The sequence below is a fragment of the Chionomys nivalis genome, chromosome 25, assembly GCF_950005125.1.
Source record: "Chionomys nivalis chromosome 25, mChiNiv1.1, whole genome shotgun sequence".
In the NCBI taxonomy this organism is placed as follows: domain Eukaryota; kingdom Metazoa; phylum Chordata; class Mammalia; order Rodentia; family Cricetidae; genus Chionomys; species Chionomys nivalis.
The window spans coordinates 33,594,266-33,608,509 of record NC_080110.1 but is presented as its reverse complement, the minus strand read 5'-3'; the positions used below and the strand labels follow the sequence as shown (position 1 = coordinate 33,608,509).

Sequence of the window (14,244 nt, the reverse complement as noted above, 5' to 3'; positions counted from 1 at the left end):
TGCCCCCGGGGACTCCCTGACAAACAACTCATAAGGAGGATTCTCACACCTGGCACTGGGGTTTTTGTTTAATAACCCTGTGCTTTTAGAAGCCAACATTACCTAGACATTCAAGATTATCTCCCTTCTAACTCTCTCGTGATATTTTTTAATTGCCTTATACACAGTAAGTTTCCATATGGGCTCATGCACCCTTAGTTCTGGTCAACCCTGATCTCTTTCCTCCCCCGTGTCCTATTCCTGCTTGCAGCCCATTCTTCAAATTCTTCACCTGCCATCTATGTTCCGCTGTCCTCCCTCCCTAACCTCTACCCAACGGACCCTTTTTAGTTTCCTTACACGAGCAATTCTCAACCTACGGGTCGAACAACCTTTCACAGGAGTTGCCTAAAGCCACCAGAAAACAGATGTTTACATTACAATTCATAATAGTAGAAAAATTACAGTTACGACGTAGCAACAAAATAGTTTTATGGTTGGGGGTCACCACAACATGAGAACTGTATTAAAGGGTCGCAGCATTAGGAAGGTGAGAACCACTGCCTTATAGAGACACCTCGGGTTAAACACACAAATCGAAAGACTTGAAGCTAGGATCCATGAGAGAAAGAACATGTGGCATTGTCTTTCTAAACCTAGGTTACTTCTTGCAGTACAATTTTTTCTAGTTTTCATCCATTTACCCGCAAATTTTGGTTAGTTTTTAATTCCTGTTTAACTTAGTATTTCTGACACTTACCCATTATATAACAGTATTTTTATAATATGTATGTATCCTACCAAATAAATTTTAGTTTGATATTCTTTCACTTTAAGTCTTTGAGAATTTCATACACAGAGAAACCCTGTATCAAAAAACCAAAACCAACCAACCAACCAAACACAAATCTACCACACTAGAGGCAATTTTAAGAGACCCACTTACATTACATGATACCACTTGACACCTACATTAAGGGAAGACTTAGTATTCCCAGGTAATGTGTTAAATAATAACAGTCTAAGAAAGAACCAGGTGTTGGCTTTACTTTTAGAAAGTACATCATCTGAAAAGGAAAGTTTCTGGCAAAGAAAAAATTTGGAGGAGTCAATGGATGAATGATAGCAGCAAGCAGAGACTGCAGGTGAGGAGTCAATGGATGAATGATAGCAGCAAGCAGAGACTGCAGGTGAGGAGTCAATGGATGAATGATAGCAGCAAGCAGAGACTGCAGGTGAGGAGTCAATGGATGAATGATAGCAGCAAGCAGAGACTGCAGGTGAGGTTCAACAGCCATCTTTCCTGTTCCTGTGGCTCTTCTACGATTGCTTCCTCATCAAGACTCTGCTCCTACCCTTCAGCCCTCTCCCGCGGTCCCATGCTCCCAATTTACTCAGGAGAGCTTGTCTTTTTCTACTTCCCATGAGAATTAGATCCATGTTCCCATCTTAAAGGTTGTTCCAATTAACCAAATCTGCTAAGGAACGGTTTCCCATGGTTGAGAACAATGAGGCTGTTGCAAGAAGCACGGATAAGCATGAATGGCTGTGTTATCTCTGAGGTATCTGCAGAGAGAGCTGCCTGAGAGGTGAGACAGGAGGGGCCGGTCCTAAGCTGAGGAAGAAGGGACTTCACAGGGTCCCTTCTGGCTATCCAAGATCACCTGCTTTCCCCATTTGCTCATCCTCCAACAATGCTTACTGCATGCTGTCATTTCTTAGATTTTTTTTGAGACAGAATTTCTCTATAGCTCTAGTCTATAGCTTTTAAACAAGTATAGGCTGACGAGATAGCCAACAGTTAAGACTCTAGTTCAGTTCCCCACATGATGGCTCACAAGTGCCTGTAACTCCAGTTCCAGGGGATCCAATGCCCACTTCTGGTCTTCCTGGGCATCAGGTATACACATGGCACATAGACATACATGCAGGTAAGACATTCATACACATAAAATAAAAAATAAAAACCTTTTAAGATATCACAAATACATATATTGATAAAACTATACTAAAAACAAACAGATAAATTACTTTCTATGTCAGAAAAAAATTCTGAAGTGTATTTACTCATTGCTACTTAGAGACTGTTTGGTTATTAAGGCTATGTAGACAGGAAAAGATAAGGAAATACTATGAGAACAGAACACGAATCACAGATAATGATATGTTTCTACATGTATACTGTAGTTGAAAGCAGCCACAATAGATATAGCCATTAGGGTTTGGGTTAAGAGTTAAATATATAACTTTTAAAGATATTAACACTTCTTAGATTTTCCTGCTAAAAATACACACTAAAAACAGACTATATAATTTTTAGGTTACATATGCCTTCTCGATTTCTAGTAGCTTGTAATCTACAATAATAAATAACTTGTATCATACAGCAGTCAGGTGTAAGATTAAGGCATTCGGCTTCATAACTGAAGAGCCTTGTGATCTCACGTTCCCAGCTCTAAGGAGGAGGAGACAGAGATCTACGTATCTGATCAGTGCTGACATTACCTGGCATAGCATTTCCACTCATGTCAGCATTCATGACAGCAGTGAAAACAAAGAGAAGTAAACATTAAAAGAGGATGTTAAGAAATGAGCAGGGGCCAGGCGGTGGTGGCGCACGCCTTTAATCCCAGCACTCGGGAGGCAGAGGCAGGCGGATCTCTGTGAGTTCGAGACCAGCCTGGTCTACAAGAGCTAGTTCCGGGACGGGCACCAAAGCTACAGAGAAACCCTGTCTCGAAAAACCAAAAAAAAAAAAAAGAAATGAGCAGGGATGTGGGGCAAAGACTGACCCTGAAAGGTCAGTTGTCTTCCCCTGTAGCTAAGGAAGGACACTGACTACAAACGGTGCTGAGCATCCTTAAGTGTGGGCTTGGTGATCCAAATTCTAGCTGCACCACACTCTTCATGGTCTCTAACATAAAGAGACAGACAACAAGTCAGCATCCTGGCTCACTGACATGTCCTCAGTCATTTGGGATGTCTGGCATTTGTTGCAGGGCAAAATTAGTATCCCATAATCTCAAGGTTTATAAAGAAATAAAATATTAAAAATTTTCTCAGTATTAGCTGTATTCTGAACTAGATAACTTAGAAACTATATACTGACCAATATAAGAGCCTTTGATTTCAAAATAACAAGATAGCTGTCTATATATGTAGGGATCAACTGCTACAATAAATAATATATCTCCTTAAATAGACGGCCCTAGAGAACATGGAGATTAAAGTATAAAGATTTGTGACATGAAATATGGCTACATGTGTTACAATGAAATCAATAATCCAACTACATATTAAAATTTATTCTTTAAAAATTGTATTGCATTTATTTATTTTTAATTGTGTGTGTGTGTGTACCCATGTCATAGCACACATATAGAAGTAAGAATACAACTTGCAATAATTTGTTATTTCCTTTCACCATGTGGGTCTCATGAATTGAACCAAATTCCTCAGGTGTGGAGAAACAACCTTAACTCACGTAGCTATCTCAATGACTCTAAAATTTCTTATTCCGCCTTAAGCTTAACTAATTAGATATTTCGCTCTGTACCGAATAGTAGAATACATAGTGATTCTCTGAAGTTCTTTTATCAGCTATAAGACCAATGAAAACTATTGTTGGAGACTAACCAGGGATTTGTTACTGTAACATAAGCAATGATATTAGCAAAGGTAAACATTTCACAGTGATACTCTGATTCCACTGGAGTAAGTCTCCAAGTCATGCACTTTAAGCATGCACTTTCTCAGCGCACCCAACATGCACCCCTCAAAACCTGCTTGCCTATTCTTCTAGCCCCAAACACACACATTTGCATTTACCTTCCACATTTCTACCCCCTCTACACACACACACACACACTACTGTGAGTGTCATAAAACTATTTGGTGTTCTAGACAAACTGTTAAATCACAAGGGAGAAAGTATGGGAGAAAGATACAACTTAGGAAAACTAACGGTAATGACAAGTCAAGCTGAGAAGTCTAAAGGAGATCTACTCTTGCCCAAGGTCTTTATTTTTTTGTAATGGGCTAACATCTCCAAATTAGGAATTCTTAATGTTTTAAATTTCAAGTTTATGTTACAGAGTATAATATTTAAACTGTGTAACCAAAACTGTCTTCTCATGTGCTTGCTGAGAGGAAAGGCACTGAGAGAACTGGAAGGCAGTAGGCCTCAGGAAGTAAGCAGTGGTGGAATAGGAAGCACTGGAGGGGGCAGGGAACCAGCGTGGAAACCCTGAAATAGCAGGCGGCACTCTGCAAACACCCCGGATTCAGCAGGCACCTTAACCTCTGCATCCTACTCTGCGGAGACACCAAGTTAGACACTGTCCGATGAGACATGCAGTCCCCACCTCATCCATGCGCATGACTGTGGCAAAGACAGAAGGGACTAGAGAAGAGGAAAGAGCCGATGGGAGAAGGGAAGCCATGTCACAGAGAAGCTCGAAATCCCTCCTGAAACCCAAGTCCAATAAAGACCTGAAAACAAAGAACAGGCCAACCCTTGTGCTCTTGTTCTTCTGCCTCATGATGATGGCCTTGGTCCCAGGACTCAGAATGATGTCACCACTTATGTACACACCATTACTTCACAAACTGCCTGAATCACACCATAGAAACATTCTGAAAAACGTGTTAAGAACCAACTTGTCAATCAACACAGTGCAAAAACAGTAAGTGAATACTTGATATAGGGTAAAGTGTGTCAGCTGAGTAGTAAAGGTAGGGAGAAAGCAAAGAGGAGGAAGAAAATTCGCCACAGGGCCTGGAGAGATGGCTCAGCAGTTAAGAGCACTGGCTGCTCTTCCAGAGGTCCTGAGTTCAAGTCCCAGCAACCACATGGGTGGCTTACAACCACTTGTAATGAGCTCTTCTGGCCTGCAAGGATACAGGCAGTCAGAACACTGTATACATAATAATTCAATAAATCTTTAAAAAAAAAACGAAAAAGGAAAAAAGAAAATTCTTCACTCTACAGAACTGGTAGCTTTTAGGCCTTCATTGTGAGGAATTTTTATTTATTTAAATTTTTATTTATTTATTTATTTTTTTTAGGCTTTTTAAACAGGGTTTCTCTGTGCAGTCATGGCTGTCCTGGAACTCACTCTGTAGACCAGGTTGGTCTTAAACTCACATTGGCCTGCTTCTGCCTCCCAGTGTTGGATTAAAGGCATGTGCCATAGTGTTCACCTCTGGGAAATATAACCAGTTCACAATTTAGGGACAGTCACATGTCCTATATCATCAAGAACATATTAGGGCACAGGAAGATGATATTACAAAACACCAACAGCTTTCTTTTAAGGATCTACTTTAACTATTAGTAAACTTTACACTAATTATTGAATTTATATGCAAAAAAAATTACCTGCCAAAATTTCGGTGTTTCTTGCAGCTATTGTTTTTACTTTTATTATTCCAGATTCAGCAGCCTGTAGGAACAAAAATAATTAGAAAATAAAACTTACTATAAACATAAATTATGGTGGGAAAATAAACACAAAATTAAAAGCATGAATAGTCACTATCATCTTTATTCTTAAGACACTAGAAGTCTAGTACCGGGACATGCATAAAACATAACGAAACTCGATCGTATGGACTGCTGACATGCAGACTGCGCTTCACCTGATGCCCCCTCTTCCTTAGGCAAAGCTGGAACACCTGAGCACCGTGCAGATTTCTACATTCAGACAATAAAACAAACAAAAACCAATGAGAAGAACAAGATTCTTCTTCCCCTCTTTGCACAAACCTCCCTTCTCTCTACCTCAAACTGCAAAGCCCCAAAATCAAGTACTGTCTTGAATAGGGGTCAATCCTCTTTTATTCCCCTTCTATATTTTAAAGATTTATTTTATTTATATGTGTGTGTTTCTGGGAAACCATAGAGGCCAAAGGAAATAACTCAGAGCTGGAGTTACAAGTGCTTGTGAGACACCCAATGGGGTGCTATAATCAAAATTCAGATCATGAGCGTACATGAACATCACACATACACACACACACACACACACACACACATGAAAAGGGAAAAAGAAAAAAATTATCCCTAAATTCAAGGAATCACCAAAAAATCTATTTGTTGTTTTAGATATTAATATTAGACTTACTTCATCATTCTCCATTTTTTACAACTAAATTATTATCTGACAAAGCACTTGGAATTATTATCCTCATTGACAACACGTGTTGCTAGAAATTTTTACTAAAAATGTTGATTGCAAAACACATATATCAAGGTGCCCTGACCCCAACTATGGTAGTCTTACTTCATGCCACACTAACCCTAGCATAGACTACCTAATCTAGAGATTCCTGTAGAAAATGAGGGTTTCACAGAGACGGCTAGGAGGTGTGAGCAGAGGATCTCTGGCTGGGGGTGGTGGCAAATCCTACACTAAGCTGGAAAACCGAGGCCTGTTCTGAGCCAGGTTAGGCTGTGACACACTAGCTCGAAATAAAACAAAACAAAGCAACAAAATAGGACTGGAGAAATGAGAGCAATGGCTATTCTTTTTTTTTCTTTCTTTTTTTTTTTTTTTTTTTTTGGATTTTGAGACAAGGTTTCTCCGTAGCTTTTGGTTCCTGTCCTGGAACTAGCTCTTGTCTCAAACTAACAGAGATCCGCCTGCCTCTGCCTCCCAAGTGCTGAGCAATGGCTACTGTTGCAAAGGACCTGGGTTCAATAAAATCATCTGTAACTCCAGTTCCAGAAGCTACAACTGGGAATGCCTTACCCATTCATGTTACTCTATCTGTTGCTTTGGTCTAGTATAAGCCCTTATATTAGTAACACTTACCACACCCTCTTTTAAATATGTAGCTACATTAATAAGGGCTTTTAAATGAAAAGCTAACATAGTGTAAAAATTCAAACTCACTTAAAAGGTGGGAAAGAGGAAAGAATTTACTGCCTCACCACAAGAAGAATCCTAAGAACGATGACCCACAGATTCACGAGGCTACTAGATCTAGTTCATTTCTCTGTCATTCTCATCTTGGGTCTGGTCTGTCATATGACAGGCTCATCCTCAAGCTGTCTCCAACTTAGCAATAAAAATAACTGCAGCTATTTAATACCTCAGACCTCCTATGACAGTATCTGGAAAGAAGAGTCTCTTTCAACAGATTTTGATGAAGAAGTGCCCCCCCCCCTTAACCAGGAGGACGCATTAGCATTGTGTGAGTTGAGAAGCAGAGAGAGGGATGGAATTTCCCTTTAAATGTGTGTGAGCGCTTTGCCTGCATCTATATATGTGCACCATGTGAAGGCTTAATACCTACAGTAGTCAGAAGAGGGTGCTGGAAACCCTGGCACCGGAATTACAGATGGTAGTGAACTACCATGTAGGTGCTGGGAACCAAACCTGAGTTTTCTGTAAGACCAACAAGTGCTCTTAACCACTGAGCCATTTCTCCAGCCCCAAAGTGGAGATGATTCAAACTAGATTAAGCAAACCAAAGCACTCAGTAGCTAGGAATTAATTAGTTCATCTAAATCTGGGAGGTACTGTGTGAAGATTGTAGACTACCAATGAAGGAAGGACAACAATGTCCGTTACGGAAGGATGAACATGCCAATCACTACAACTACAACAGATTAATTTCTTTAAGGTTTGTAAGTCAGGCATGATGGCACAAGTCTATAATCCCATCAGAGGGGGATAGAAGAAAGAGGGTCAGGAGTTCGAGAGCAGCTTGGCCTACACAGTAAGCTCAAGGCCAGTCTGGGATACAGGAGTCCATTTAAAACACCAAAAGTAAACAAGTGGCTTTAAATGTTGCTTCCTATCAAACACTCAAAAACTCATGCCTCTGCTTTTAACAAATATATCTTTTGCAACTCATGAGAAAAATAATCTAAAATTAGAACAAAAATTTCAAAATTCCAAATTAATCATTCATAGACCACAACACTGAAATGAAAGCTAAGAAAAAAAGGTGAAATTTAACTTCTGTCAACTTAGATACTACAGTGTATTTATGAGACACAGACGAAGGACGGGGATGCCCTGAGCACTTTCTTCATGTCAGGTAAATGACCCAAAGTCAAATACACACTTGGGAGTGCTCAAAAGATATTGAATGTCTCCCAACTGACAATGTGCTTATAAAAGAATTACCACATCGAAACCAATAAAATACTCTTTCATAACATTCAACTCTTCTACAACTGTGGCTTCAAAAACCATGTATGACAGTTATTCCAAGCCCAGTTTCTAAGAAATAAGCCTCCTTTAACATGTAAAATACAAGACTGGAATGCAGCCTGCATGTAGATGCTAAAAATATCTTTTCTCTTTCCCATTCTTTTCCTAAAATTTTAAACTTCAATAAAGATTCTAGTTAGCACATCCTCAGTCTACAGTTTTATGCTACACTGGCTATAAAGATCGATAAGATGAAATGGAGATCCTTTAGGATTTATTTATAAAAGAGGGGGACAACTAAAAGTATAACAGAAGATAACATTTCAGAGTTATAGGAAATAACGTATGTAATAAGCTTAAGTTAAAAACAAAGGGAGGGGAAGCAAAGGAAAGCACACTAGACAAATAAGCCTGCGAGCCTGGGCGGGAGCTTTCACCTAATAGCCAGCTCCCATTTGACACACAGTTAACTGTTTAAAAATTATTTCATCAATGAATGAATAAACAAGGAATAAAATCAGAAAATTACCTGTGAATTTAGTTCACTTACATAGTATATGAGTTAGGAAGTGTTTGGATGGAACCTCCATTCAAGTCCCCTCCTCTGGGAGTTGCCTCAGTCCAGACTCCACCCCTGAAAAAGCCCGCCAACCGATGACCCCTCCCCACAGATGCTCAAGACCACTCCCACAGAGTATTTAAACTGCCCCACAGAAAACAAGTGTATGGTTTTCCAGTCTTCCTTCCTGTCTCCTCTTTGGGGGACTGGAAAGCCATCCAGGAGCACTTGAATCCATTAAACCTGGGATTTTTCTAATTCAGTTTGATTTGGTCTGATTTAGATTATTGGCTTATTGGAGTGCAGAAACTTTTCAGGAAGTATCTTGAGTGGGATTAACTCAAGACAGAATTCTAATGGGGTGGAGGGAGTCAATTCCACAATAGTAATAGTACCCTCAGAAACGTCAGCATGAAAGGTGGAAGCAAGGGCACCTCTGAGGACTAACACATGATTACTGACTGCCTAAATAAAGTGGGTAAGGATGAGGAAGCCAGAGAGGAAAGTTAGGAAGGCCAAGCAGGTATGAAATGTTAATAATCACATGGTAGCGAACAAGAGTTTCTGAGTGCTACGTGCGCTAACTTACTCATGTCAATGATCTACATCAAAAGTCAGACATAATGTTAAAACCTGGTGCAGGATAGTACATATGAAGGGGGGAAAAAGCCAGAAACTACAGAAAGCAGCAAGCGGGAAAAGACAGCCAGACAGGAGTAGGATGAGCAACAGTGATACACTACTAATAAAGAGGCAAAGGAACAGGGAGCGGGGCTGTTTTCAGTGGAGCATAGTTCAGTGACAACTTCTAGCTGCACCATGTGGAAGATATTCTGGTAAAGGCATTACACAGGCTGATGGAAACAGAGTGCATGAGACAGTTAAAGCCAAAAGCAAGGGGAGGAGGTCGTATACAGGAAGGGTATGAAGAAAGGTTGGAAGATGAACCAGGACACATTCACACCTAAACAGGACTCCTGAGAGAGGAGACGCACAAACAGTGGACTACAAAAATCTAAACAAGACAGTCTCTAGGGGAAAGAACGGTCAGCAGCAGTAACGGCATGGACAGGTGAGCACCTCTGAACCTCCTCACGTATAAAATGAAGTATTGACTGATTTTATTCTGTTTTTTCTTTGAGACAGTGTCTTGTATGGCCCAGGCCAGCCTGTAACTAGGTACATCAGGCTGGCCTCAAACTCAGCCCTGCCTGCCTCTGCCTCCCAAGTGCAGTGCTCACACTCCACCTGACTCCTTCTTCTTCTGAGACGGAATCTTGTTATGTAGCTCAGTCTGGTGTGGAACTTGAGATCCTCCTGCCTCAGCCTTTCAAAGGCTAGAATCTAGGTGTGCTGAGCTATAAAATATTTGAAGTGGTATGTTAAAAGATGCAAAGGTTCCTACACTGTTGTAAAGGTTATATTTTATTTAATGGAGTTACCTTCACGAAAACAAAGATAGTTTCTATTTTTGTTTGGTTTTTTGCCATGTTATGCACTTAAGAGACTAATAAATTGCTATTAGCACAATCTACTTTGTACTTGCTTAAAAATAAGCTATCTCACAGGAGAGCGAGAAAAAGAACTCAAGGTGATTTTAAGTCACAGACAATGTCTTTTATTTCTATGTCATCAAAGAACAGTGCCACAGAGTAATCAATGCAATGCAATACTTTATTTGTCTCTATTCTTACGTATTTCAATATATAAAACACGAGTTTATTCTATTATACTTATGAGAGAAAGCACACCCGCTGCCAAGGGGAAATAACAATGCACTAAAAATACTAAAACCAGAAGAATTCACAAGTAAGCATGGCTAGATTATCCAGCCTCCATTCTCCACTGTGAGATGGTGAAAATGAAGTCTAAATTCACCCAGAGAGCCAAGAACCTTAGCCTCAGATCCCACAGAAAAGAACAAACAGAAAACCCTCCTGTGGCAATAAAGGCAGCCTGTCACAACCAGGTCTTTAGCAGTCACCAACTGACACAAAACAAAAACTGCGCTGGAAAGCTGTGCCACAGGGAACCTCTGATTTAGACAAAAACCTTCGCCAAGGTGCCAGTGAATAACAGAGAGTGTGGAAGCACACAGCCTGGAAACACGACTTGTAATTATGCTTTATCAGTTCGGTGCTATTAAAAAGACAGAAGAAGTCTGAAAGGTGGCTCTGAAGTAAAGGTGTTTATCCCCAGACCTGACCATCCGAGTCTGCCTTTAGGTGCACCTTGTGTGTCTGGTGCCAGTGAAGGTCAGAAGAAGGCATCCGATCCCCTTGAATTAGAGTTACAGGGAGTTTGGAGTCAACATAGGGTGCTGGGAATCAAACCGGGTCCTCTGGGAGGGCAGCAGTGCTCTTAAACACTAGCCATCTGTCCAGACCCGAGTAAGAATCTTTGTTTCAGCAAATCTTTATGGAACACGAACCATACACAAGATCATCTATTAGAGACAGAATGACAAGAATGATTTTTGTCATTGCTACAACAGCTAGGAGCAATTACTAAGGAGCTATCTGGCCAGTGATTAAGTAAAAACTCATGCATCTCAATGAAAGCACCAGGATTAGGAATGTAGTGAGTTCTAGAACTTTCTAAGTTACCTGTTGGAACTTGGTGCTTTCCCAATAAAAATACTACAGGAGGTAGCAGTTAAATTCTCAGGTTAACTCAGGGCCTACAGCACAGAGTCACAGTTCTTTTTTTGTTTTGTTTGTTGTTGTTGTTGTTGTTTGTTTTCTTTTTTTTTTCTGGAGACAGGGTTTCTCTATGTAGTTTTGGAGTCTGTCCTGGAACTTGCTCTGTAGACCAGGATGGTCTTGAACTCACAGCAATCTGCCTGCCTCTGCCTCCTGAGTGCTGGGATTAAAGGTGTGCGCCATCAACATCCTGCAAGTCACGGTTCTTAACATTGCTGAAATTATAGTAGAATTTGATGTTTTTAAAACAAGAAAATTTTTTACAATAAAAAGAACCTCTCGATTTCTCTCTCTCTCTCGTGTGTGTGTGTGTGTGTGTGTGTGTAGGGGATGTTGCAACAGGACCTCACTCCATAGCCCCCAGGTGTGTGTGTGTGTGTGTGTGTGTGTGTGTGTGTAGGGGATGTTGCAACAGGACCTCACTCCATAGCCCCCAGGCTGGCTTCAAACCCATGCCCATCCTCCTACCTCATCGTCCTGGGTGCTTGAATTACAGGTGAGACCCATAACACCTGGGAAGACACCCTAATTCTTTAAAATTACTGGTATAACTCTCAACAGACAGATGATATAGAAACAACAAAGAAGATAAACACCAAAACAAATTAGTGGTTATCTGAACTAAAACTAGTTTCTCCCTCGAAGTGATCCACCTGGTCTCTACTCTGGGTCACTAAAGGAAACTGGAATTTGTTGAAGACAGGTTCTGCGAGGGACCCACAGAAAACTTAAAGATTCCTTAGAAGACTAAATTATAAACTTTACCAGAGTCAAGTTCTAATTATAAAACTTTTTACAATAAAAATAAATACAGTTTTAAGTGGAAAAATACAAACTCATTTGGTAATTTTTAATAGCAAACAGAATATTACATGGCAGGGATACTAAGCAACACTCACTAGGAATAAAAATTAAATGACTACTTTTGCAGTATCTTTGAACTACATTTCTTATTTTCAATTTTTACAAAACGTACTCATTTCTGTTTTATGTATACGAGTGATTTGCCTAGATGGTGTTTGTGCATCACATGTGTGCCTGCGGTCTTCGGAGGACAGAAGAGGGGGTTGGACCCCTTGAAACTGGAATTACAGATGGTTGTGAGCCACTGTGTCTGTGCTGGGAATGAACCAGTGATCTCTAGAAGAGCAACCAGTGCTCCTAACTGCTGAGCCAGCTTTCCCCCTGAACTCCATTATATCACAAATGGGAAAAGACACGGTTTTTAAAATAGTTCAACACCAATGAAAACTTGAGGAAAAAAAGGTCAGGAATGACTGGATTAAATAGTGATTGAATTAAAATTCTCAATTCAGTATTTGGAATTTTTTATCAGCATAGATTAAGTTGAGCTTCTTTACTGATACTCTTCCTTTGAGGAGTTTCCATTATCATCATCATCATTACCATTTTGGTTTTCCGAGACAAGATCTCTTTATGGAGCCCTGGCTATGCTGGCATCCTCTCTAACTCAGAGATCCACTTGCCTCTGAGCGCTGGGAATAAAAGTTTGGCCACCACACCTGGCCTCCCATAATCTTATAAAACCACATTTTATCCCCGTTCTACAGCTGCAAAAACAAACAAACTCAAAGACCCAAGAAGTTATATTCAGGTGCATTTGTTTTTAATCCAAGCCAAAGCTTCCCACTAAAATACTGCTTTAAGATGGTTATGGGAGGCCTTGACCATTTGTGGTAAATTGGGTGCTCTGGTTTATTAAGACAATGAGACTGAGAATTAAGCCAAGAAGGAAATGTTTCCCAGGGAGTGATATACATACATTATCTACATGTGGAGTACAGATTTCCGCTATAGTGGTGGAATTTACTATTTAGGAGCAATACACATGACTCAATTCACCAAATCGGTTTACTCCAGGAACTTCACACCGAAATAAACATGACAGGAGAAAGGATGAAATGGAATCTCCTTAGCACTCTCAAAGGAAACTATAAACACCATTTGTGGTACAATCACCGACTTAAACCTGCTGGAGGAATGAAAATTAGGCACTGGGCTGGGAAATCGAGAAAAGGATAGGACCGGGGAGTGCTCGCTGCGTTTGCCCCTGGCGTCGTCTGAAGCATACCTCCTTGACAGGTGGGAATTTCTTCTTGCATTCTAGTGACAAGGCCCGCAGGTCGCTCTGCATATTCTCCAGGAGCTTCTTCACAGCCTCTGGGCTGTTGGTGCCGGACATGGTCCCCCCAGGTCCTAGCCGATCGGGGAACGAACGGCACAGCAGGCTGGCACTGTCAGCTCCTTGGGCGGTGGGCAGCGAGCCGGCGGCCCCTCAGCCTCCCTCCCGCAGCCCAGCCCAGGGCTCCGCGGGCGGACGCACGGCCGGGCCTGGGCTCGCCCCCGAGGCGTGCCCGAGAGCCCCTCCTTCGCCGCCCCGCACCGCCGACGGCTGCTCGCCGAGCGCTGCCCGCAGCCGTACCGCCCCGCGAGGCTCCGCCGGCGCCGGCTCGGGAGCCCACCAGGCGGGCAGGTCCCTCCCGCTGCCGCGGGGCCCGGCCACGGCGGGCGTCACCTAGCCGAACTGGCTAGAAGCTTCAGCGATGCCTGCCCGGGGTGCCCAGACTCGCCGACGCCATTAGCCGAATCGCCCACAATTCCGAGCGCGGCCCCGACACGTCAGCCGCACTTCCGGGCTCCGGACCCCGCCCCCGCCCGGACCAATCCAGAGGCGAGCCGCTGGAGGGGCGGGGCCGAGAGCGGAGCCTGGACCAGCTCCAGCTGGGGAGCGCGGACCCCGCCCCCGGCGTCCACGCAGGTGGCCGCTCAACTGCGCAAGCGCATCCTGTTTCCTTTTTCCCTGGCTTGTAACCTGGAC

At 42.0% G+C, this 14,244-nt stretch overlaps 1 protein-coding gene across 3 annotated transcripts in view; it reads right to left on the bottom strand.

Moving 5' to 3' along the window:
• The window catches only part of Mon2 (MON2 homolog, regulator of endosome-to-Golgi trafficking), a 75,406-nt gene extending 61,397 nt beyond the window's left edge, over nt 1-14,009 (bottom strand). For 2 of the 3 annotated variants that reach the window (XM_057758258.1, XM_057758259.1), the window contains exons 1-2: nt 13,498-14,009; nt 5,360-5,423 (exon numbers count right to left, since the gene is read on the bottom strand). In XM_057758258.1, the coding sequence (XP_057614241.1) occupies nt 5,360-5,423; nt 13,498-13,608 (175 nt within the window). In that variant the 5' untranslated portion in view covers nt 13,609-14,009. Of the gene's footprint in view, nt 1-2,484; nt 4,699-5,359; nt 5,424-13,497 lie in introns of those variants that run through there. The other variant, XM_057758260.1, reaches the window with a different exon arrangement.
• Between the last annotated feature and the right edge of the window lie 235 nt (nt 14,010-14,244).